This window comes from Azolla caroliniana, unplaced genomic scaffold (genome assembly GCF_043228905.1).
Source record: "Azolla caroliniana isolate FFs.n. ecotype wild unplaced genomic scaffold, voAzoCaro1.0.p SCAF_22, whole genome shotgun sequence".
Classification (NCBI taxonomy): Eukaryota; Viridiplantae; Streptophyta; class Polypodiopsida; order Salviniales; family Salviniaceae; genus Azolla; species Azolla caroliniana.
Genome location: NW_028230457.1, coordinates 12,330,591 through 12,357,009, shown reverse-complemented (window position 1 = coordinate 12,357,009; position 26,419 = coordinate 12,330,591). Strand labels below are relative to the sequence as shown.

Here is a 26,419-nt window from a genome sequence, read left to right as displayed (position 1 = left end):
CCATATACCAACATATTTATATGCATATAGAATGCTCATTTGATGTTGGACACATTTGCTCGATCAATAGCACCATTAATGTGCAATACAAAGGGAAAATTAGACCAATAACATTTGAGATGTACTCTCAAGGACTCTTTCTCCAACATCTATGCAACCACAACTAATATTTGTCTTTTTTCCAAGAACGTGAACAATCAAAGAGAATGTTAAAAAAAGAAAGAAAATATTGAACAATAAACTTGTTATCTAAACTAAAAAACAATCTGAAAGATCATGCGCAAGTTGTGCCTACAATAGCAATCTCCTAAGTAGAAAATATCAAAAGAAGCAAAACAAAAGAAATATACATACACGGATGGCTTCAGTAACGGTATTGCCCTGCATCATAACCTTGACTTCTGGAATGAGTCACAGGGGCATCATAACCTGAGCTCCTATATGACCGTGAAGAGTTATGATAACCCCCTTCACCTCTATAAGAATCATAACTACCTCCTGTGGTAATGACTCCATCATTCCTGTCTACCAAGTTTCCATAGCCAAGTTTGTCACGGTTATTATTACCAAAGCCACCTGATGAATCATAATCATAATATTTCGGCCCAGATTGTGGAGGAGCATTTGGCGGATATTGCTGGTATTTTTGCTGCCTAAAATGTGCGTCTTGCCTCAAAAACTCTTCCCGACGTTTTCCTTGCTGCGACCTAAGCGTTACCATCTTTTGCTGATACTGCTCTTGGATTTCTCTCATGGCCTAAAAACAAGTTAAAAGAGAATATTGCATAAGCTGAAAACATTCAGATGCATCTTTTATTTCCTAAAAACGCTTTAAATTGATAACTATTTTATTTTTCTCAAACCTCTCGATGCCTCGCATTTTCCTTGTCTTCAGCATCATTCAGCTCCTTGGTTAGTTGCATTGTCTCTTGTACAAATTTGTGTTCAAGGGTTTCAATGGTTGAGGTTATGGGTTGCTGATCCGTGTACCCCACATCCACCTCAGCAACATGATCTTCCCCTATGACATTCATAATACTTGCAGTTCAGAACTTGTTCTATCTAGAAGTGCAAACCATACAATAGTGTCAACCATAAGACAACTTTTAACAAAATTTGAAGGAGAAGCAGAAGTACCTCCTTTATGCCCATATGATGTCATGGCAAAGGAACCATTCTGATTCCCACCCTCCCATTGACGCCTTGAATCAACTTGATTCATCTGCTCCATGCCCCCATACTGACCATCTCCATAATAAGGAAGATCTTGACCAGGATATGACTGTTCATGACGTGATGGTTGGTTAGGCATGTGTTGAATTTGCACACTACCCACTGAATTCATGCTAGACCCGCGGTTATGGGAACCATGTGACCGTTGTGAGCTTTGTGGCTTCCTTTCATGTTGCACTTGATCAAGTAATTTCTTCACAGCGTCTACAGCTTTTCCAACCATACTTCGGCTGCTGCCCGAAATTCGGACGAAAAAAGAGGCACTTCCAGATGCTAAATTGTCCTCTAGCTTTAGTCGGCATCCTGTATCCTTTTCTATACCCTGTATTACTGAACCACCTGTTCCAATTATTCTTGGTTTTAACCTCTTGTCTTTCACCGGAATCTTTTCCACTATCTCTCTTTGCTGCTTGAGATTTGCACCCAAGGTGGATGGGCATCCCTGTACATAAACAAATGACATGATCAGAAAGAAGATTAAATAGTAAATGAAAGAAATGAAATGAAAGAATCCATAGAGGATGCACTAGATGTGAGAACATTATGACAATATCATAATGCTGGAAATATGAATACATGTCCCAATTTTTTTAATGATGGCAAAAATGACAAGAAAATAGCACCGTATAGCTAATAACTCTTAAGTTACGACTGCAATAATGATGGATAATTGCCCACTCAGTGCCAGCATATAATGATGCTGAGTTATGTCTACCTCCAAACAGCCCACATAGAATAATCAGGTAAAGTATAGCTCCAGAAGCATTTCCAATCCCAGAACTTTACAGAGCCACTGAAAAATATGGCTGTGTTGCATATTCAGTAAATATAGTTTCATTACATGACAACGGTCATAGATTGAATTATTTTAGATTGAATGATCCATCTTCCCATTTATACAATAAAGATCGTTGTAAGTTTCCAAGCACTCAGCAATACTACTTCCAACATCTGACATGAACCTCTGTATAAGCCCTTTCAAACAGTTCTCAGGAACCTAGTACTTTGAAAGCAAGCACAAGTAAGTAGTTTGGAGTGCAGTGATTACCTGGAGATTTTCAACACAAACATACCTGAGAAAAATGACCATACTCGCCGCATATGCGGCAAATGAGCTCCTCTTCTTTCTTTTTCTTCCAATTTCTTTCTATAGCTTTGGCTTTGGACTCCCACACTTTAGCTTCCCTACTTGTGAAATCAGTAGGGACTGCATTAGGATCAGGAGGGGATTCATCCTCATCACTTGCCTCTGTCATGGACCTCTTTTTTACACTAGATTTATCATGAGAGATTTCGTTGGTCGACCGTATAGGACCCGTATACCCTTGCCCATAAACCTCCTTAAACCATTCCTCATCTCTTTCATCATCCTTAGGCTCACCCATTGATGACAAAAAGGTTTAGCACAGAGTGCTTGGCTCTTTAACTTACACAAATATTTGTGATTTGGGGGTGTATAGGAATCACCGAAGAAGTAATAGGCCAGTTCCTCACTACTTTTCACCAAATTTCTGTCAAAGTGTTTTTATAGAACAATCAAGAGGATGTTACCCAAGATGGTAATGATTCGTTTGAAAAATCAATCAATGTGACCTCCCATCAATCATAGCTGTTTACTTACCTTAATTTAACCTTCCTAAGGTTAGCAGCCTCAAGTCCAATAATTGATTGCAAACCTGAACCACAAAGCAATAAGGCTTGCTTTCATGGAGGTACATGAATTTACTAAGGAAAACATCAATAAATCTCTAACTAGAAACAAGCCTTCTCTATATACTCAAGAATGCATCAACATCCAATGTTTGGGATACTTTGCTTTAGTGATCACCCCAAGTTTCCTTTTCATGCAAGAAGCAATAGGTCATTATGAGATAATACCACAAGTTCATATCGGATTTTAGCCAAATAAGTTTATAGCAGAATAAATATACTAATAGCGCAAGATTTACGGAAGCCAAATCTGTAACTTTATAAATTTCTTTCCAATTATATTCCTTTGCTATACATCCAGCAACAATTGTTGCTGCCGATTTGATACAAAATTTTAGCCTACACGGAGATTTCGAATTACTTTTGAAATTATTGGAAACAACTTTGCTCTTTTCAAAATCAACTTCCATTGCTACTCCGGAAACTTGGGGTACTGTAATACATCACGTACATGCTACAATGCATCAGTAAACCCTAAAAAACCATAGGCTCTTGAAACTTCAGTAAACCCTAGAAGCTTCAGTTTACCCTAAAAGATTCAGTAAATCCTAGAAGATTCAGCAAAAAATATAAACATTGGCAGCCCAGGAAGGCAAACAGAAGAAGATCGGATCTATTTACAAGATCCACAGAAAACTACGAACTGTTAGAAAACCATGCGAATTGGGAGGCAGAAAGAAAGGAACTTTACCAAAGAAAGAAAACAACATAGAACAGAAGAAGAAGAAAAAAAACAAAAAAACAAGTACGAAGAAGAGAGAGGAAACCTCGTGTGGTTGGAAGGAGATCTGAAGCTTGGGGCGAAGAAGAAGACAGACGTGAGCAGAGAACCACGCCAAGAAACCACAGGGACTGATTTGCCTGTAACCCTAATTTCATCCAAATTTGTTCTCACTTCATCTTCTTCTTCTTCGTCTTCTTCTTTCTTCTGTGTGTGTGTGTGTGTGTGTGTGTTTAATTTCTATAATTACAAAACTAGCCTTCCTTTTGTTCTCACTTCTTCTTCTTCTTTCTTCCCTTTATGTGTGTGTTTAATTTCTATAATTACAAAACTAGCCTTCCTTTTGTTCTCAATTCTTCTTCTTCTTTCTTCCCAATGTGTGTGTGTTTAATTTCTATAATTACAAAACTAGCCTTCCTTTTGTTCCCAATTCTTCTTCTTCTTTCTTCCCTATGTGTGTGTTTAATTTCGTTAATTACAAAACTAGCCTTCCTTTTGTTCTCACTTCTTCTTCTTCTTTCTTCCTTGTGTGTGTGTGTGTTCATTGTTTACAACATGTTTAATTTCAATCAATTACAAAACTAGCCTTCCTTTTGTCTTCTTTCAGAAGAGAAGATCATGCTTCCTTGTGTTATCATCACAGAGTTATCCGAAGTCATCATCTCGACACTCAAAAGAATGGGAGGCACGTGCGCGTAACACATACACACAAGATTGCTTTCTCGTAAAACACCTTCACCATCCAGTATGCCGATAAAAAAAAGAAAAATGAGTATGGTAAGAGGGCTTGAGAGATGTCATTCTCTCTAGGAGAGCTTTTACAACGGGTTCCCTGGCAACAACTCCACCATTTCTATCGAGTCTGCCTCATGTCGAGTTGCTCAAGAGACATGATTTCCATTGATGGGTCGACAAGTGGCCCGCTCTAGATCTTCATCACGAAATGGCTCCATAGGTTTCGTAAAAGAAAATATTGGTTTGCCTTGTGGAGAGCCTCACGAGGACTACTCTCGCGTTTACATGGAATCAAATAGGGGACAAATGGATAAATTCGATTTTGAGTAGCATTTCAACGCATAGCTTACTTTGGTCTTCAACATGTTCTCTTGAGGATCAGATTTACAATGGTGTTTCCCTTTTATCAAGCCTCAGTAGGGGAGGCAAGTGTAAACAACTTGAGCTTAAAGTTTGGTTGAAGTAGATAAATAAGGAAGAGAGTAGTTGTAAAGCTCGCATATTACAAGTAAAATTATATGGACATATGCAAAATAATTCAAGATTTATGCCTAATACATAGGGCGAAAAGCGAGATATGAAAGAAATGAGTTGGGCTATATCCTTGATTTGGCATGACAAATCCACAATCAACAACAATGTCGTCTTCTCGTTGTCAAGCCTGTCATGGGCCCTCTTGATTTGATACATTATTGTGTTTGATTTATCACCAAAGCCTTGTAAGCACTCAAATCTCAAAACCTGCCAACTGGTGATGAGCTATCTACACATCTTATAGCTTTCAAGAGCTCCCTTGTAACATAAACATAAAAAAATCTATTATTTTCATGCGCCATTACCTTTTCTACTACTATGCAACAATTTTTGCTTTTGATGGGTCTCAAGATTTTTTTAAACTTGATCTCTTTTGTGTTTTCCCCCTTCTCACACACCACATCGTGATAATAAGCCTAATGAGAGGTTTAGGCATACACAATGGGACCCAATATTATGGACAATGATTAGGATTCAGCAATGTAGTCTTCAACAAGGAGAAGAAGTATCCAATGTAAGCCAATTTAGAAGTAGAATACTGATGGGCCAAATCTCTATTATGCCAAACATTCGGGAAAACACTAATGGTGGGTTGCACTTGAGCGAGGGTATGGAACCATACCGCATTTGGCAACTAGAAGAAATTCGGGAATTAGACCCATGTCGAGAAACTCACCCATGTTAGGGAACCCGACCATGTAAACTCAATTGGATGGGCCATGTGACCTATCATATAAGGAAGCAAATGAGTGGACACCCCTCATTATTAGTAGATCCAGAAAGTTTGAGGACAAAGAATAAGGGAAATTGTCCATTGTTATGGATGTTGGTGAAGGTGCATGAAAAGCGTGTGGAGAAGTTATGAGGGAACGAAAAGATAGGTTGGCAAATGTTTGGATGGTTGAGATCGTGTGTAGAATCAAAAGAGCAAGGAAACATGAGCCAATGGAGTTGGGCAAGTGAGTAGACACACATCAACATAGAGCAAGATGATAAAATGGACAATTGTCAAGCATGAGAAGAACCTAGGCACAACCCTAGAACAATGGTGTGAGAACTAGAGAGAGTAGCAACGCAAATAAAAAGTTAAAAAGAGAGTTTGGATAAGAATGAAAGAGATGAGCAATGGTTCAAAACAAAGGGCCATCATCATATCCAATGGTTAATGTGGATGACCTTGAGATCAAGTAGATTGGGAAATCCTCATTTATATATCTCGATATCCAATTGTTAGTGTGGATGACACCTTACAATCGTACACTCTCTCTATCCGTTACAATATCTCTATGACCTCTCAACCATACAGTTACTCTCCTTCGTCGGCACTCATCTCCTACTACAACATTGACTTGGAGGAGGAGCATGTTTGTGAAGATTTCTAACAATGGAAATTGCCATACAAACTTGGGCATCGAGGGGTGATGGGCAGGACAATGGATAATCCTTCCACAAAAGCAAGCATTGGAGATATGTATAATTTCTTCTGCTCCTTGGCAATCCTTGTTCGATCGTAAATCAAAAGAAGTACAATTGCAATTCTTTTCCCAAATACATAAAGATGGAAACATTTTAGACAATTACAATCAATTCAAAAGGGCTTAGCACTAAGATATGATCAAGTGTTTTTACAACGATTAACCCTGTTACATGGGGTATTGAGAGAGAGAGATTAGGATGATGAAATATATAAATTTGAAAAAGAGTGTTGGGGGGAGATCCTTGAGTTTTCGCATATCAAGTCTATGATTGATGGCCCCGTAGCTTTGTTGTTGTAGGCCTCCTATGCACCCTCTATATGTTGACATCATTCCTTCAATTGTTATCGCAAACCTGATTCTTATATCTCAACAATGTCGCATAGATTGTGGTCCTCACATCAAACTGCCAATATTTTATTTAAGGGGAGATCATAGAAGTAACTAGATGGTTGTGGAAAAAACATGGGATTATGCATAAAAGATTGTCTTCAAAGATGAAGTAAAAGGAAACACTTTTATTACTTGAATATATCAATTTACACTATTTAAACAATAACACTTGGATTGTCTCAAGAATGTTAAATGACTTAACTTACACTTCTTGTATATATGTACATAGAAAGATTTGAACTCTTGATTTACACTTGATGGGTAAAGGCTCTTGCAATAAGGTGTTCCTCTTTCTTTTGTTTTGTTATGACCTCCCCTCATTTTCTACTTCTCGTATATGTGTACAGAGAAAGATTTGAACTCTTGATTGACACTTGATGGGTAACGGCTCTTGCAATAAGATGTTCCCCTTTCTTTTCTTTTGTTGTGACCTCACTTCGTTTTCCTTGCGTGGGAAACCCTTCTTTTTCTCTTTGATCACTATCTTCTTCCTCCTCCTCTTCACTTCATACTTTTACACCTATTGTTAGTGCCTACTTCGCTTCACTCCTTGATTGATTGATTTGTTGCTTCCTTCATTTCCCCTTGCCTCCTTGAGTAGTTTATATAGACTAATCACCACCCTCATTAGGGTGGTTGAGATACTCCTAGACTTCTCTTGAAATGCCTCAAATTGTAATGTCACAACATTGACATGTATATGAGGTTGAATTCGATAGATACCACTATGGAATGTAAGGGTTGAACCCATGACCTCTTAGCTCCATTGGAAAACCTTACCAATTGAGTGCTACATCCATCTCGACATCCTTGTACTTGACACATTATATGTTGAACACTAGAACTTTCTAAAAACTTCTAGAAAATGCATCCTCACGCATTCTCTAGTAGGTTCCTAGCTTGCATGCATACATCCACCTTCTTGTATAAATACTTGGGTGCACCTTGATTCCATTAGGAAACCTTACCAATTGAGCTACATCCATCTGGGCATCCTTGTACTTGATGCATTATATGTTGAACACTAGAACTTTCTAAAAACTTCTAGAAAATGCATCCTCGTGCATTCTCTAGAATATTCTTAACTTGCATGCACACCTCCACCTTCTTGTATAAATACTTGGGTGCACCTTGATTTCAATCAAGGTGAACAACACCAATTATGAAAGCATAGGTTGAGTTATTGCTCTCTTTCTCTCGTCTCTTCTCTATCTCAATATTTGATCTCCTCTTGGTTCTACTTTATACTACTCGTCCGTGACACAAATATACGTGTTCGCTATTAATTCATAATTATAAAAATATCTTTTTTACTTATAGACCAAACATTCCTTGAATTTACAAACATGACCAAATATTTCACTGACCACAAATCGGTCTCTAAATATTTGATGCATGCCTTGTTTTCTCTAGTGACCCCCTTATTGCTATGCCTAACCTTTGATACTGAAATTCTGCAAATTTCATAACGTGAAGTGTGAGTGTCACGACAATGTGGCCTTTGTATATTTCCACAAAGACTAGGCCTTGCATGTTGATCCTTGGAAATGAGCTCTCTTCCTCTCTTTATACCTTTCAAGAAACCTTGTACCAAAAATAGAAACTTCTTTTGCAGCATGCATTGTCACGTCCTTTCATGATATCCCAAAATGGGCAAAATCATATAAGATTTAAACTAGTACATAGGGCAAAAGTGAGATAATAAAGAAAAGAGTTGGGTGATATTCATAATTGGTCCTTATGGATTTGTTTTTCATTTCAAGGATAACCGATTTTCCTTATTATCCTACGGTCCCTTAACTCATTAAAATTAGCCATAAATTTGATCCATAAGGTTATGCCTATAATATATAACATCTATATAGGGTGTACATGGAGACAACAATATCCTCGTTTCACCTTAATCACCAAATAGTGAAGGTAAAGAAATACAAAAAGAAGAAATCTCGAATGGTCATAGAGTGGAGATTGGTTTAGCATGGCCTATTAAAGGACAAGCCAAACAATGCACTTGTCATGAGTTTAAAATCGCTATGATTTTCACTCTTTTGCATTAGTGAGACAATCAACCTAACATAGTACATCCTTTGTGAGGCGAAAAATCGCTAAGGTTATGAAGAGATTTTGTGTTGCATCCAACGTCTAACCCATTATTGAAGACCCACACGACATTGTCATATTTGTTAGTTTGAATATTTGGAAATCAACAATATAAATTGCACGAATAAAAAGCTATGTTTTAATATGTAATATCTTTTTGGTAAGGATGTTATAGCGAAACCCATTCAACAAAAGAACAAATGTACATCGAAGAAATGCCTAACCGTTTGTTGTGACGAGGTGAGGATTGTGTCACCAATGGAAGTGAATTCTTATAAAGGATATATATTATTTTAGAATTTGAAATTTGTTAAATTTGTGAAGGCTAGATAAGAGTAAGCTATTACCTTGACATTGCCTTCATAGTTGTGGCACAAGATTTGTTGTACAAGACTAACAAGTGAAGTGCAAACTTGTTTTTTCCAAATTTTGCAGATAAGTTAGAATGAAGTCTCGAGAGATAAGATATTTATCCCAAAAGATGAATTTATGTAACCGTTTCCATGATGGATGAAAAGATGTATTTAATATGGTAATCGAAAATATTTTATAAATGTCTTCTTCAATTGATGATTAGAGTATGTGCTTTCACTATTTCCAAACAGAACTTTTGAAGTAGGGACTCGGGAGAACGTAACCTGCCTACAAAATCTCGTTACATTGGTAGGTTTAACTAAACAAACTTAAAGACGCTCTTCCAAAAGTAGTCAATTATGTATGAGAGATTCAGGTTAAGCACAAGAATGTAAGTATGTATGCATTCTAGGGGTTCTCAAGCGAACCATCACACAACACCATATCGAAGTGAAAAATCTCAAGCTCAATTACACAAAAGACACTTACCTTGCAAGGCAGTTGTTCAAGAGAAGTAGTCGAGTGCTTGAACCCAATTTAAGTTTGGCATAGAGCAATGTAAGATCTCTTTCACATGCTATTAAGACAATGTCAGGCCAAATTCTAGGCAATCAAAGAGAAAGTATTCACCCTATCGCAATACACCTACAAATCCTCATTATACGCAAAAAGATCTTGAATTCTCGCACAAGGATGGAGTCTCAACTGTAATCTTTAATCGCATAGCATTGTTGGATTTGGGCCCACAACCTTTCTTTTATTGCAGCCTATACCTAGTGGAACATACAATCTATCAAAGGGCTGCTATTGTTTCCAACCACCTAGTTGATGACTTTAAAAAAGAACAGAACATGTGTTGGATTCTCTTGAATAGTAAACACAAATTCAACTTTACAATAACATAGTTTGTGTAGATTTCCATCCTGAGTTCAATGAACATCCTCTAATTCATTTTTTCCCCACAATTCTGAATCCAGCTTATTATATTCTGCTTTGGGTACCTATTTTAGCATCTGTAAATAGCATGTTGATGCAACTCTCCACACAATCAAGCTGAGATTAACTCCCAAAGAGAATCGAAGTTACATTCCCAATTTGAGGGGCCTTTTTTAAGGCCATTCGCAAAATATTTGTCGCTGCTAATGAGCTAAATTTGCCATAAGATTTGGGGCTCATCAAGTCTTTCATATACTAACTTCTGAAAATGGGACATGACAAGTTGGAAATAGGTTGGAACTAACACTGTACAGTTTAAAAACTGATACTATCTCACTCTTCTCATTCTGGATGGATTACATATAGGCAGTCCATACAAAAGATCAATTGTCATTGAACATTATTCCAACCATCTTCAATAAGAGACCCCCCCGTATTTGCACGAGTTTAATTCATCAGTAAGTACGATATATCACTTTATAAGACTGATTTGAAGAACATGGGACAAAACCATAAGAGAGTTTTGTGGCAAAATAAAAGTTTGCACACTGATACTATGGCTTGTCTCATAGGCCGACACAAATATAACTTTCTTCTTCTTTCTTCGCAGTACATATCTTCCCTACAACCCATTGATAGTTATAGACATCCACATATATAAAAACTTGAGTCGTGTATCACGCCATGATCATGGCCTAGCAAGGAGCAATCAAATTACTATGAAGGATCTCCTTACAAACTAGTATCAAACCAATGACTCCTTTCAAAGTTGAAAATGGGCCCACATAATTCTTTGAGTGTAGTGCTGAAACATGCACAAAGCCAAGAGCACCGAACAATTAAGAATATTGTGCCAACTAAATTTGGCTCCATGGTACAATCGCCAAGAACAGATCCACAACCATCCAATAGAAATTTATTTATAACATGACCCATGCCAGAGACAGAGTAGTCCTCAGTGATTTTTAGACCCCTTGGCTGTATTTTAGCTATTGCAGTATTCACACCACAAAGATCTCTAGGGTTGGTAAACATTTTTCAAAATCCTTGGCATGCTATCCAAATCAATAGTGAGTCCAGAATCTGTAGAGAGCATGCCTATCCATCATGTAATTACACCATAAGACAATGGTGAGCACTGACAGGAGGAAATGAAAGGAACAATAACGTGTTTAACATTGGTAAGGTCATCACGAGAACACAGAACAAACGATGATTTCTTTGACATTTGATACGATCCAGACAGAAGGCAACGGGAATACCCACCAGAACCTGTTTTTTTTTGCTCTAAATCTTATCGAACAAGCCGAGGATTGCGATCATGAAGGAGCAAAGGGGACTTGTCTGCTAGAACCTTGCATTTGTTCGCGATTGTCAAGAAGAGGGCGTGATGAGGACCCGGTTTAAACCGTCTCAAATCCGCATCGCCGCCCTCTTTAGACAACAAATGTTTAGCAGGAATGACATGACCCCACCAGAAGTCATTCAGGGCAGTCAACATGAGCTCCCATAAGTCCGGATTCCGATCAATCCGATAGATTGAGCTCCCATTCAGTGTCCAAACATAGAAGTCCATCCAATTTCGATCGAAAATCTCCATAAGCCCTTGTGCTTGAGGCATGTAGTAGTAAGGGACATACGGCCAAGGGACGCCAATGTCGGGGCGGCCGCGATTGAAAGGGCATTTCACCTCTAAGATTCCTCCATTCTCAAGCATAAAAGCCGAACGGCTATAGACGAGGCCATCAGGGGATGCGCCCATCCAATCGGGCATCGAGGTCCCTTGGGGATACGACTTGAAGAGTTGGTGATGGACTTTATTGTCGGTGAGCTTGATGTATTGCTGGATGGCAGGGGCTTCTTTTAGGGTTCCCCAGTTCGTGGATAGGTTCCCTTGGAACGGCTCCAATATGCCGATCTTCTCTTTCCATAGCTGGACACGGCGGCCTTCCCAGAAGCCGATGGCAAATGCAAACACGCTCGCGGTCAATCTCGTCCTCCGTAGACTTGCCCACTCCCGGACCATCTCTTCGAGGTTTGTTTGCTCTGTTATGCTCTCTTCATTACCAGCACCAGAGGATGATGGTGGTGGTGATGGTGGTGATGATGAAACCAACCTAGCATGAGGTTTCATACTGTTCAATTGCTCTGTATCTTCATTTGTAGTAGCAGAATTCACATGGGTCTGCTCTGATGAAGATGAGCACAATGATGGTGATGGTAATGGTGATGGTGAAACCACCCTGGCATAATGTTTCCCATTGTTTATTTGCTGTGTATCTTCATTTATCGTACCGGAAAGAGAAACTCTAGCATTAGGTTTCACATGGTTCTGCTCTGACGAAGAGGACGATGGTGGTGAAACCAGCCTAGCACGAGGTTCCATTTTCTGTACATCTTCGTGCGTAATAGCAGAAGAAGAAACCCTAGCATCAGGTTTCTTATGGTTTAGCTCTGTATCTTCGTGAATAGAATCAGAATGAGAATTCACATGTTTTTGCTCTGCGACACTATCCTGAGCCACAGAAAGATGAGAAAACCTCTCCTCAGGTTTAGCATGGATTTTCGTTATACCGTCATGAACAGAAGAATGCGAAACCCTATCACGAGATTTCAAATTATTTAGCTCTGTATCTTCATGCGTAGTACATGATCCAGAAACCCCGGAGAAGGGTTTCAAATGATTTTTCTCTGCTGCTACACAATCAGAATCAATAACCCTGGCGGAAGTTTGTGCATGATTTTCTTCTGCGTCTCCATGGATAGCATCAGAAGAATGAGAAAACACTGTCGTAGGAGGTTTCAAGTGGCTTTTCTTGGTTACACCGAACTGCATATTGACATGGTTTTTATCTGCGTCTCCATGGATAGTATCAGAAGAAGCAGAAAACGACAGGTCAGGAGTTCTTGCACGATTCTTATCTGTTATAATATCCTCATGTCCTGCTTCACCAGCAGCACCTTCGTTTTTCCCATCACATACACTCATCTGGTAATTCTTCATCTTTATATTCCTTCTCTCCATCTCCATCTCTGTCGGCTCCACCTCGCCTCCTCTGCCTTCTTCTCCTTCTCCATCTTTGGAAATGGTCGTGAGAGGCGATCTGCACCATGGCGGAGCGCTGGGAACCGGGAGATGGGGGAAGGGGCCCGAAGTTCTTCTGCGCAGGAGGAGGGGGAGCCTGCAGCAGAGAGCGGGTCGCATTGCAGGGACACAGAGCTATGGCGATGGCGATGGCGATGGCGAGGTTTAAGAGAGGGTTTAAGAAGAAGAAGAAGAAGAAGAAGAGGTGCGGTTTTCTTTATTTCCCGAAATACCCTTCTCTTGGGGGTACAAGAAGAAGAAGAAGAAGAGGTGCGGTTTTCTTTATTTCCAGAAATACCCTTCTCTTGGGGGTACAAGAAGAAGAAGAAGAAGAGGTGCGGTTTTCTTTATTTCCAGAAATACCCTTCTCTTGGGGGTACAAGAAGAAGAAGAAGAAGAAGAAGGAGAATAAGAATGTGAGGTGAGGTTTTCTTTATTTTTTCTAGATAACCCTTCTCTTAGGAGGGGGCTACAAGAAGAAGAAGGTGAGGTGCGGTTTTCTTTATTTCCCAAAATATCCTTCTCTTAAGGTGGGGGTACAAGAAGAAGAAGGTGAGTTGAGGTTTTCTTTACTTCCCGAAATACCCTTCTCTTAGGGAGGGGGGGATACAAGAAGAAAAAGGTGAGTTGAGGTTTTCTTTATTTCCCAAAATACCCTTCTCTTAAGGTGGGGGTACAAGAAGAAGGTGAGTTGAGGTTTTCTTTATTTCCTGAAATACCCTTCTCTTAGGGAGGGGGGATACAAGAAGAAAAAGGTGAGTTGAGGTTTTCTTTATTTCCCGAAATACCCTTATCTTAGGGAGGGTGGGGGGGTACAAGAAGAAGAAGGTGAGGTTTTCGTTATTTCCAGAATTACCCTTCTCTTGGGGGTCCAACAAGAAGAAGGAGGTGAGGTGATGTCTTCTTTATTTCACCAAAATACCCTTCTCTTGGGGGCTACAAGAAGAAGAAGAAGAAGGTGAGATGAGGTTTCCTTTATTTCCCAAAATACCCTTCTCTTGGGGGTACAAGAAGAAGAAGGTGACATGATGTTTTCTTTATTTCTAGAAATACCCTTCTCTTGGGGGTACAAGAAGAAGAAGGTGAAGTGAGGTTTTCTTTATTTCCAAAAATACCCTTCTCTTCGGGGGTCCAACAACAAGAAGAAGGTGAGGTGATGTTTTCTTTATTTCGCCGAAATACCCTTCTTTTGGGGGCTACAAGAAGAAGAAGAAGAAGGGATTTTCTTTATTTTTCGAAGTACCCTTCTCTTGGGGGGATACAAGCAAAAGTGCACACTCCTTCCTTGGTGGGAGCTCAATTCATGGACCCAAACTCGCTATGGAGCCTAAAGAAGTCCCTATATCTTATCCCGACCATACCATGCCCGCCCCAACTGCACACTCATGTGGGAGGGTCGCTCGTTGTCATGCATGTCGCTGCCCCAATCTTGTCCAAGGAGCTTCCACCACCTTCATCCTCACAAACCCCGCTCCTCCTACATCCAAGCCGATGTCGAAGGAGGAGATCACGAGCCATGATGAATAAAGAGATCTCGAGTTGTGTTGGGCACATAAATATTGTGAGGGATAAAGAGATATTGTAGAAGCTTGACTATTATGTGAGTGTAAGGTGTGTCTACTTACAATGGGTGTTACAGTGGAGTATGGACACCACTACACGAGTAGTGGAATATGTTGAATTGCCAATAGGCAAGACGAACACTCCACCAAAGAAATAATTTCTACTTGCCCCGATAAATAATTTTGTTACATTAGTACTCCCTTCAACTTTCGTAGATATTCTTTGACTCCATGCCTACCATCAAACAAACCCCAATACTTTAAAAGTAGTAAAATGATCTCTATGTATGATTTTAGGTTGACTTATGTGAATTGTGCAAAATGCCCACTATTTCGGCATCAAACAACACCGTGACAAAACTTGCCAAATTTGAGAAATGTAGCTCCAAATATGACAAACAATCAAACATTGTATGGAATGATGATTACTGTCTTCCACTTGAACAATGCAAAAGAAGAATTTGCCCATTGCTAATCCGGATCGCTTTAGAGCTAATCCCAAAGGCAAACACCCAATCAACACTTAACCAAATAAAGACTTTTGCAACAAATGGCAATTTAGAATGCCAAGTACATTTTAAGATATGCCACAATCCACAATCAGAATAAGTACTTTCCATTCTTGTTTAGCCTTAGACGATAACCATCGTTAAGATATGCCACAATCCACAATCAGAATAAGTACTTTCCATTCTTGTTTAGCCTTGGACGATAGTCATCGGAGACACTGAGTGCAACAATGATACAAGAGATTAGTAGCCACTTGTGAAAGTGGCCTCTGATCTCATATATATCAATCAACCCATTACTAGTCTTTTGTTTGTCGATGTAAAGGACCTTCCACGAATTTGAGATTTTGTAGTTGTTTTTAGATAAAAACATAATTGTGTAGTAATCATTGTGTTAATGGACTCCAAAATACTTTGAGATCAAGTCCCAACTATATTTGCCACCACTTTGATCATCAAATGAAAAAATTGATTAAACTCTCTCTCTCTCTCTCCATAATTAGCTTACTCTAGTGATAAGTTCTTAAACTATTAGCCTTGGGTCTCGGGTTCGAAACCGAATTTTCTCACCTCTCTATTACTCCATACATATCCTCTTAATTAATTTAATAAGTAGAAGCCATTGTGGAATGTAGTGCGTGAATCCATGACCTTCTTGTGTGTGTGTGTGTGTAGCAATGGGCCCGGTTTTGGCTTAAACCGAACTGAATTGTTAAACCATGGTTTAAAGGTTTATAAGTTCCAAAATAATTAAATGGTTTGGTTTGGTTTTAATTAATAATAAACGGTTTGGTTTCAATTCGGTTTGGTTTTGAAACTAGGGTTTATAGGTTTTTAGGCTATCTTTTTTTATCCATTAAATATTTATGTAATTTAATGGTTTAATTAATGTTTTTCATTGGTTTAATTCACTTAACTTAATTGTTTATTTAATCTAATGGCTCAATTAATCTTATTTATTTATTTTAACATAACTGCTTATTTGTGTATTTTTATTGAATTAATTTTTTAATTAGCTTGGCTTAAATGTGATTAGGTTTAAACTTTTTATTAAATGGTTCAGTTTGGTTTTAACTTGTTTTGGTTTAAATGTTCGAATGTTCATAAACGGTTTGGTTTGGTTTGGTTTTTGTTTTATATAAAGGATTTGGTTTGGTTTCAAGGCACCAAAATCGAATTGAATCGAAACCGAACTGGGCCCATTGTTATGTGTGTGTGTGTGTCTCTCTCTCTCTCTCTTTGGTGAAAACACACAATTATAGTACTAAATGTGTGTAAAAAACGTTACTCACAATGGGTGTGACAATGGAGTATAGTCACCCACTAACTACACTGCATTACATGGGTTGTGGAACATGTTGAATTGCCAATAGGCAAGACAAACACTCCACTGAGGAATGAATTTCCACTTGCTCCAATATAGAAAATTGTCACATTAATACTCCCTCTAACTTTCGTAGATATGTTTTCTCTCCATGTCTACCATCGAATACAAAAGTGTTGTGCATGTTCCAATTATGATGCAATCCCCAATATCTTAGAAATAGAAAAACGATCTCCATCTCTGATTTTGGGTCAACCTATGTAAATTGTGCAAACACTCACTGTCTAGGTGTCAAATAACATCGTGATAAAACTTGCCAAATTTGAGAAATGTAACTCCAAATCTAACAATCAATCGAACATTGTATAAATCGATGAGTACTATCTTCCATTTGAACAATGCAAAAAAAGCAACTACCCGTTGCTAGTCCACAATGCTTTAGAGCTAATCCCAAAGGCAATCCTCCAATCAAAACTCTCCAAATGAAGACCTTTGCTACAAGGGGCAATTTAGAATGCCAATTACGTTGTAAGATCTTTCACCACCCATGATTAGATTTGTATATTTTCCATTATTCTTCAGCCTTAGATGATAGCCATCCAAGAGACTCAACAGAGTAATGATACAAAAGATTGGTAGTCACTTATAACAACGACATTTGACCTCGTAAACACCAATCAATCCACGATTGTTCTTTTGTTTGTAGAGGTAAGGAACCTTGCATCAATGCAATATTTTGTAGTTGTTACCAAATAAACCCATAATTAGGCGGGATGCATAATAACTATCACGCTTCAACAAACTCCAAATTCTTTGAGATGGAGCCCTAACTATATCTCCCACCTCTTTGACCCCCAAACAAAACAAACGATTAATTTGAGAACACAATCTCTCCTTTCCTAGCCAACATAATAAATGAGAAGACACAAGTAACTCTTTTTGCAAAGGATTACAATGCTCTTTACTAGATGATGGTTTCCATACACATAATAAGAGTGCTTCTTGCCATGATGTAACCAAGTGTTGAACACATGAAAAGCCCAGAATCCTAAGTGAAATACATCCATTCAATAATTGCCACCATGAAGCCTTAATTGTTGTCCTCCTATGTGTTAAACCCTTGTTCTCAATGAAATATTGAACAATAGATATCCATGGTTGTGAGTTTGAACACATGTCTTGTAATAATGAAAATCTACGAGCCATCATATGCATAGATAAGTTCAATATTCCAGCTCCCCCCAATTGCTTAGGGGTTGCTACACAATCTCTCTCTCTCTCTCAGTAAAAGTACACAATTATATTAATTGTATATAAAATCCACTTGTTACAACACTTCTTAGTCCCATGTACCTATCTATCCTATCATATGTATGGAGAGGTACGTCTTGTAATGCCACTCGAAAACCAGAATATGCATTTGAGGAAATGATTCCCACATGCTCAAGCAACTAGAAATTCCACATAAGAATACCTTTTAGCTTCTTCATATACCTCATGCCTACTATCAAACATGAAAGCATTACAAATAATTTCAATTATGTTGCAATTCTTAATATTATAAAAATTGGAACAATACCTCTATCTTGTCATTTGGACCATTTTGAACATTGTGTGAAAAAACCCATTGTTGAGGTCTCAAATAAGAATGGGTTAAAACTTACCAAATGTTCGGTAAGGACTTCCAAATGATACACACTATAGAACATTTACTGAACCCATGTGTATGGTCATCCAACGGAATGGTGCAAAAGAAACAAGTGACCCATCGAAGTCCTCATCTCTTTAAGGCTAAACCTAATGGGAGCCCACCAATCATGACTCCCCATATGAATACCTTTGCAAAAAATGACAAATGGGAAGGCCAACTACGTTGTAATATTTTCCACCACTTATATACATTCCACACCTTTTCTGCTTTAGGAGATATCCAAGATAATGATGTCATTGCATGATGATACACTATATTTGTAGTGACATATGACAAGTGTGTACCATCCTATAACCACCAATGTACCCAAGGTGTAAGATTTGTTTTCAACGACAAAGATCCATGCACCAATGGTATGTATTATAATTTTCTCCCAAATAAATCCGTAATTTGGGGGAATACAAAACCATCGTTTGGATTATGGAATCTTCATAGTCCAACAACTTTTGAAATTCATTATCAACCACATCTCTCAAATGGCAAAGATCCATGCAACAATGGTGTATCTTGTAATTTCTCCCAAATAAATCCATAATTTGGGGGAATGCAGAACCACCGTTTGGATTCAAGAATCTTCAAAGTCCAACAACTTTTGAGATTCATTATCCAAATCAACCACATCTCCCAAATGTAAAAGCCCCAATCGAGAAATAAAACGATTGAATTGAGATCTCAGCTTCTCTTTTCCATGCCAATAAAAAAGTCGAGAGAAGAAGAAGATGAGCGCGATTCATCTCGTAACAAATTACAAAATTCTCAATCACTCGATGATGGTGCCCCACTAAAAGAAGAAGAAGATAATGCATATATTGCCACGACTTTACTAATTGTTCTCTCTCTCTCATTGACATGCTACCCTTGCATTTGTTTTCTTTGCTTTGGAGTCTGCTTGAAGCCCTCTCTAATTAATCCGTCCATCCGTCCATCCCTCATTCTGAAAGCCATTATAAAATCTCGAGGTACCACACGGCCCCCGACCTTAGCAAACCTTATAGAGAGACACTAACCCTAGCAGATCTAGTTGAGAATCTCTAGCCATATCCATGGACCATACCTATCAGAGCTAAGGCATAATCCCTATCCTTAGCAAAGTACATATAAGACACAATCCTTAACCCTAATCTAGCAGAGCTTAATACATGCAACCTACCCTCACTCATGGTCATGGAACCCTCATTTACCCAACAACCGATCCCACCAAAATCCTAATATATCCTCGGTTGTAGATCTAGTTGAGAATCTCTAACCCTAACCCTAACCCTAGCCCTAGCCATATCCCTACCTATCAGAGCTAAGGCATAATCCCTATCTTTAGCAAAGTCTAAGACACAATCCTTAACCCTAATCTGGCAGAGCTTAATACATGCAACCTTCCCTCACTCATGGTCATGGAACCCTCATTCACCCAACAACCGATCCCACCAAAATCCTAAATATCCTCGGTTATTTCCTCACACGTGTCCTACTCTGTTCTCATTCGGTCGTATTGGAATTGGAATTGGACTTTAGACATGGATATGGAGGAACTTTTGTGTGATGATCGTCAGGAGAAGCGGAAGATTTCTTGTAAGGATTTGTTTGCGAGTGCATTTAGAGTACATGTTGCTGCTGCATCAGTGCAAATTCTCTATGCTGCCTTTCAGGTTCTTGCAAAGGCTGCATTGTCCTCTGGTACCAGTAGAAGTGTGTTCCCAGTCTACAGAAATGCCATTGCTGCATTGGTTATTGCTCCTTTGGCCTTCTTCTCTGAAAGGTTAGTATTGCAAATTAAATCTCCAAGAGGGTTGTTTGTCTTTTACACAGAGAGATGGTGACAATTAATATAATAATGGCAATGGTGGTTGTGATGGTCTTTCTCACAACTGAGTTCTATGGGTACCTTGTTGTAAGAAGAGTTGCCTTTATGTCAGCCTTGTCTCAAAGCAAGATCCTCACTGCTGCAGATTACTTTTAATACTTTCATATTGTTTTAATATAGCCAGTAATTTTAAGAGAGAAAGAGTCATTTATTGTTTCATCTTTGCAGGAGACTACGTCCGAGATTGACACTTTCCAAATTATCTCAGCTCTTTTTGAGTGGCTTGATTGGGTAATTTAATGACACCAAACTAGTATACATAATTATTTTGTTTAACAAGTAAATGCAGCAGCTTGTAACTTGTATATTTTAATCGATTTGTTTTCCACAACCAATGATAGCATATATATGTGTGTGTGTGAGTATGTATATATCTTTTTATGAGTATCCGATTTCAATATTGTTGGATCATCCTTTTTCTGCATTTACATGTTCGCGAAAGTAAATATAGTATACTCTTAGAAAATGGTTAGTTCATCCTCTTCCAATTCTACATGCTCATAAAAATTTAGTTGCAATGTTTTTTCTTGTCTCTTAGATCCTCAACTTTCTGTTGATGCCTATGGCCTCACTTTTTTGGTTAGGCTCACATATTTTGGAGGAGAATGTCCAACTGCTCCTCACTGAATGATATTGGAATTAGTACAAATGCTTGTGTGATTCTTGAATTCTTCTTATCCTTTTTTTTGCCATATCTCTTTGGCATATTTGTGTGCTGTCTTTGCTGCATAACCATACACTTCCTTTTTTTCTGTTTTTTCTTCTTTGCGGGACTATCATATTGATTAATCATGCTCATTCTTCTCGGCTGGGATCACATCGTTTGGATTGCCTGTAGTTAGATTTTCTTTACAAGTATTTCTACATCCTTGCACACATGGATTCCAACGCCAAGAAAGGTTTAGGGAAGCATAACCATCTCACCATGATTCAAGGATTAGCTTTGCTTGGTCAATATAATTGATTCAATCTTGAATATATTTTCATGATATTTTTTTAATATTGTGGCGTCTTTTTGCAGAATTTGTGTAAACCAGACACTGTTCCTTTCAGGTCTTTACTACACATCTGCAACATTTACTGCGACTATGCAAAACTTGACGCCTGCATTGACTTTTGGAATAGCCGTATCACTTGGGTGTGTGATGGATTCCTTGAAATAAAGTTTCCATATATGTTTGTTGAAATGATTGCAAAGTATTTTACTTTTATTGTATCCATATTTTGAAATTTAATCTGTATAATATTCCATCTAGAGGCTTTTTCCTTGGTGTGTGAATAGCTGCATGAAAACACCATTTTCTTTTTCTTTTTACAACATTCTAAAATGCCTTCGATGTTTTGAACAATCAGCTCTTCATCGACCATGTGCATACTTTCCATTCCATTATTCTGTTTTGTTTACACTCTCATTAGGTTTTACTTCTATGCATTTGCAATTGGTAAAGAAAACTGTTCACAATACTATCAAAATGTAAATATGAAACAACCTTGCCTGTTGCTTAAAACACAGAAAATGTTTATGTAGAGAAAGACTTCAGGATTTCCAAGATATATCTGTAAGAAACAACAAGATATATTCGATGCGAGATGAAGAAACAACAAACAAAAATTGAAATGTTGAGAATATATTTTGGCTAGAAGCAAAACATTTTTTTCAGTTGGATCATATAAACCATTTCGGTTTTTGGAATCGTTAATATATCTTTCTTTCTTCTATGATTGTGTCTTTATCACTTCTTCTCTGTTAACTGACTGATAATCCATCAATAATTATTATTGATGGTGATTATACATTAGGTTTCTCATATTTTCATCAGTCTTCACCATTTTAGATCCTCTACCATATATGTGTCAGCTGATATAACTCTAATTTTTGGGTCCAGTACAGAAAAGCTACAATTTGAAAGAAGGGAAGGCCAGGCTAAAGTATTGGGAGTATTCATCGGTGTTAGTGGGGCAACTCTAATTGCACTGTACAAAGGTCCTGCAATTTTAATTGTTTCAAGTGCGACCAATGGTCAGTTGCCAGCTGAAATGTCCTCATTTGTCTCATGGCAACTAGGAGCTCTTTGTCTCCTTGGTAATTGTATAACATGGGCCATCTGGTTCATCATACAGGTACTATGTGCTGTTTTCGTTTTGATTTGTCTCTCACTTTGACGATCTATGGGGATATTCATTTTCCTTGTTCTATATCCTAGAATCCAATTTTGAGAGATTATCCTGCTCAGTTATCTGCAACAACAATTACGTACCTGTTTGGAAGCATTCAACTTGCTTTGATTGCTGCATATGTAGAGAAGGATGTCAATGTGTGGATCACAACTTTCTACTCTGATTTGCCTGCAATATTGTATGGGGTAGGCCATGCTTTTCTTTATGCTCTTAATTGGATGAGGATTCGAATGTGAAAAAGTGCACAAAAGCATGTTTTAGAGAATATATCAAGACGTATATAAACCCAATATCTCTTGTCGCTACATTTTTCTTCAGCATTATACCCTTCATAATTCTCATGGGAAGTAAAGGGGCCCATCTATATCTGTCGGTTCTAGAGTTACCCCAAACATGTGTAACCTTTTGAGTTATAATGGTATTTTGATGTGGTTTTTTACCGGTGGTGTTTGTGAAGGGAGTTGTGGCATCAGGATTGGCAATGACTCTGCAAGGTTGGTGTGCATATCGAGGGGGGCCGGTTCTTGTTGCTGCTTATCAACCTCTCCAGACGATTTTAGTGGCTATTTTGTCGTCTATATTCCTGCAAGAGACATTTTACATGGGGAGGTGCATATTATACATAGAATTTATATCTATATCTGAGATTACTTGTTCTACAACTAGAACTTAAAAGGGGAAAACACCAAAATACTCTTCACCCTTATGTCTGTTTTAAAATGGTACTTTGATAGCTCGCTAAACATCCAAAATTCGAGGGTATTGTAGTAATTTTTTGAAGTTCGAGGAGTATTCTAGTAAACATCCAAAATTGTTAGGGGTATTTTGGTGGTGTTTTACCCAAGCTTTAACTAATATGTATATTGGGATTGACATTAAAAAGTATATATATTGTGCAGCTTGCTAGGTGGGCTCACCATCATTACGGGCCTATATCTTGTTGTTTGGGGGAAGTCGAGGGAAAGGAAGGTGGATGTTGGAGAGAATATGAAAGACTCCTCTACATATGGAACATCCATGGTTGAGACTGAAAAGGATCTCAGAGAGCCACTGCTTCTTGTTGATGGAAGGTCTTCTAATGAAACCTTAAACTTGGGCGTTGCATAATAGTAATCATAGTAATATTCCTTTGTGTGGAAGAGAGGGTTTGAGATGCAACTGATTTCTTCTGCACCTCTTATATACTCTACTTCCAGCTTTGATGCAATCTCAATACGATGTGGAGATCTGGAGTTGCACGGCCATAGGCGGCGGCACGTGTACAAACAACGGTTGAAGAGATGGGGGTTGTGAATCATTTCTGGGACATGTATTTGGAAAAATATGAATGAGATAGATAGATTATAGTGCCCATGACAGACTGAAGATGATCTATGGGATGGGTGCGAGCCCATGTATTGCGTCCCGTTTTCTAGACCCTAATCACTACATATCCTTTTTAAACATCACATCACAAATATCCACTGTGATGATGTTTTCTCAAGGGATAAAAAGGAAAGCCCACTGGCAATTTGCGTTTCGCCTAGGTTGCTTTCATTACATAATACTCTTATAAACATCACCTTAATATGTTCCGCTACATTTTATCTGTTTGATGTACTGGGTGTCAAACGATATATATACCTTCAGCCACTCAACAGGTTGGGAGGCATTGTTGTAAATGGCGGTGGTAGAGAAATGAAGTGTTGATGATGTAAATCATATGTGAAGGTTTCAGGACCATCACTGCGATTGTGAAATAATGTATAAAGGTCGAGAAATAAGAAAGTGATACAAGCATCTTTTTTATGCCCCTTAAGAGTGAATTTTGCTGGATTTCATAATTAGCATAATGTATATTTGTGTTACAAGATTTTGTGAGCATATTACCATCTTGTCCATTGGTACATATCTTATTCGGGACTATACTAGCAATTCTCTCAAGCTGGTTTCGTAAATGTTGCATTTATGAATGTGAAAGGCACACGGCTGCTAAATATGCTGCTAAGTTGCTCACTGTCTAATATTTATGATAATAAAAGGTTTTTGTCGCCTTTAATACCATGTCGTAAGATTGCGCATTTTCGAAAGTATATTGTTTCTTGATTAAAATTTATTTATATTATTGCAAATTGTTAGCAAATTTCTTGCTGACATTTCATAAATGAGTTTTCAACGATGCTTGGTATAGTCAGATACTGAAATAGATTAAGTTCAAACCAAACTGTTGCCAATTGCTTGAGGAAAACTTACACAATGGGAACTATGATGTATTGGAAGGGGAGTGAATTTTTTGTTTGTTGAATATTATTTTATCAAAGAGTTCTTTTTAAAATTTATTCCCCTATCCATTTAACTCAGATAAAGTCTAATCTAATCTATTATTGTTTACAGAATCTTGATCTTTAACTTCCCAATTCTACTTGTATTAGTTGAAACTCTCAATTAGCTTACAAGTTACTCTCTCTTCTATCATCTTACAAACACTTCTCCACAAAATAATCCAACTATCTCATGGTTTAAAATCTTAGTGGTTCCACCCGACCAAATATGGATCTGGAGCGCTTAGCTAGGATACATGTCCATATGCATAAAGAATAACCCTATATTTTGTGATAGTAATCTTTGGCCCATTGGGACACTTACAACAAGTTAAATGACTATTTGATGATGCATATTTTTGTTAGTCCGTGGCTTGTGAATATAATCCTCCCATTGCTATTGCAAATGCTAGTTGTGTAAAACCAAACGCTTTACCTATGTCACCATAAATTTCTTGCAAGTAGCCTTGTAGTATTATCCCATTCTTTTTACCACTAGTTTACCATATTTTTGTCACAATACTAATCCATTTTTTTAACAAACCATCACATTTCTATGAGGAACCTCACAATGAGGTGAAACCACAAGGCTAGTATTATCCCATTCTTATTACCCATTCTTGGAGTTGACTATGAAAGTATAAAGTTTTAACTAATTGAGATAAGTCCATGCAACTCATAGAACTTAATATCAAACTCATGCAAAAAAGAGATGTGCTAAAAAGCCAATGAGATGGAAGATCTTCTAGAAACAATGAGCTAGGAAAGCTAAAGGTAGGTTGTTCACAAATGTTTGCAAAAACTTATGTGGACTAGTCTACCAATAGGTTCTAACAAGATTGAGGAGGCTATGGATTTTTTTATCAACAACGAACCATCTCAACTCAACGACTAAAGCATTTCCCCACTTACGAAACATTCATTTGATAAAGGATATTTGTTATATGCTAGTTTTAATATGAAGGAATTTGACTATGTGATCAAACTGCAAAAGACACGTGTCTTTCATAAAGTTTTGTTGAGTGACTTTGATGACATCCGTTTTGTAAAGAAGTAAAATATCGAGACATCATTGAAAATACTTATTGTTATTGTTAAAAGATCCATACCGCCATATCAATGAAGTTGTGTAATTGGTCAATTCCATATCATTTAAGGTTACCCTCTATTCGCTCCCTTGTAGAAGCCACAAATAGAATACCCAAATGTTCACACTATTACCTACTCTACCTAGCAATTCACAAATTGATTGATTTGAAGTCTTATTTTAGTTTTATAGATACTCTCAAAAAAAGGAATTTGTGATTGTACCAAGATGGCATTATTACCAAATCCACCTAGCAATTCACAAATCGATTGATCTATCTCTTATTTTAGTTTTAAAGATACTCTCCAAAAAAAGAATTTGTGATTGTGTGAAGCCATCCATGTTGCATATTTCGTGGCAATATCCCAAGTTAGAGAAATAACATTTTTAAGAGGTAACAAATTCTTCCATACCCATTTGACTTGCCATTTCCTTCAAATCAATGACTTTACATATGCCACACATAATTACAAAATGTATGAAAATTCCTTTTTGCTAGGAAAATCACTAATAATAAGCTAGCGCAATTCAAGAGAATCGGCAATATGCATACAATATAAATCCATCAAGATATTGCTAAATGTAATCCAATGCCCTTCAATTTGTTTCTCTGA

At 37.8% G+C, this 26,419-nt stretch overlaps 3 protein-coding genes across 3 annotated transcripts; 1 reads left to right on the top strand and 2 right to left on the bottom strand.

Annotated features, from left to right (window-relative positions):
• Nucleotides 1-227: 227 nt before the first annotated feature.
• Nucleotides 228-3,857, bottom strand: LOC147850101 (uncharacterized). The gene is made up of 6 exons (XM_087337123.1): nt 3,711-3,857; nt 2,855-2,909; nt 2,307-2,744; nt 1,138-1,675; nt 864-1,021; nt 228-757 (listed from the first exon to the last, which is right to left on the bottom strand). The coding sequence occupies exons 3-6, from the start codon at nt 2,616-2,618 to the stop codon at nt 365-367; spliced, it is 1,401 nt and encodes a 466-aa protein (XP_087193249.1). The 5' UTR covers nt 2,619-2,744; nt 2,855-2,909; nt 3,711-3,857; the 3' UTR covers nt 228-364.
• A 7,484-nt stretch (nt 3,858-11,341) lies between these two features.
• Nucleotides 11,342-13,432, bottom strand: LOC147850100 (uncharacterized). Its single transcript, XM_087337300.1, has one exon. The coding sequence runs from the start codon at nt 13,394-13,396 to the stop codon at nt 11,486-11,488; it is 1,911 nt and encodes a 636-aa protein (XP_087193426.1). The 5' UTR covers nt 13,397-13,432; the 3' UTR covers nt 11,342-11,485.
• Nucleotides 13,433-19,675: 6,243 nt separating this feature from the next.
• LOC147850099 (WAT1-related protein At3g18200-like) lies at nt 19,676-23,775 on the top strand. Its single transcript, XM_087337022.1, has 8 exons — nt 19,676-20,135; nt 20,409-20,471; nt 21,262-21,378; nt 22,127-22,361; nt 22,445-22,603; nt 22,876-23,027; nt 23,318-23,488; nt 23,615-23,775. The coding sequence occupies exons 1-8, from the start codon at nt 19,894-19,896 to the stop codon at nt 23,709-23,711; spliced, it is 1,236 nt and encodes a 411-aa protein (XP_087193148.1). The 5' UTR covers nt 19,676-19,893; the 3' UTR covers nt 23,712-23,775.
• The last annotated feature ends 2,644 nt before the right edge of the window (nt 23,776-26,419 follow it).

What these genes read in the sequence shown, in the direction of transcription:
- LOC147850100 (XM_087337300.1), bottom strand. Translation starts at nt 13,396, where the DNA reads ATGCGACCCGCTCTCTGCTGCAGGCTCCCCCTCCTCCTGCGCAGAAGA.
- LOC147850099 (XM_087337022.1), top strand. Translation starts at nt 19,894, where the DNA reads ATGGATATGGAGGAACTTTTGTGTGATGATCGTCAGGAGAAGCGGAAG. An exon ending in TGCCTGCAATATTGTATGGG is followed by an intron (nt 22,604 to 22,875) that starts GTAGGCCATGCT and finishes GTGTTTGTGAAG; the next exon opens with GGAGTTGTGGCATCAGGATT. An exon ending in GAGACATTTTACATGGGGAG is followed by an intron (nt 23,028 to 23,317) that starts GTGCATATTATA and finishes TATATTGTGCAG; the next exon opens with CTTGCTAGGTGGGCTCACCA.
- LOC147850101 (XM_087337123.1), bottom strand. Translation starts at nt 2,618, where the DNA reads ATGGGTGAGCCTAAGGATGATGAAAGAGATGAGGAATGGTTTAAGGAG. An exon ending in AGTATGGTCATTTTTCTCAG is followed by an intron (nt 1,676 to 2,306) that starts GTATGTTTGTGT and finishes GTTTATGTACAG; the next exon opens with GGATGCCCATCCACCTTGGG. An exon ending in ATCATATGGGCATAAAGGAG is followed by an intron (nt 1,022 to 1,137) that starts GTACTTCTGCTT and finishes TGAATGTCATAG; the next exon opens with GGGAAGATCATGTTGCTGAG.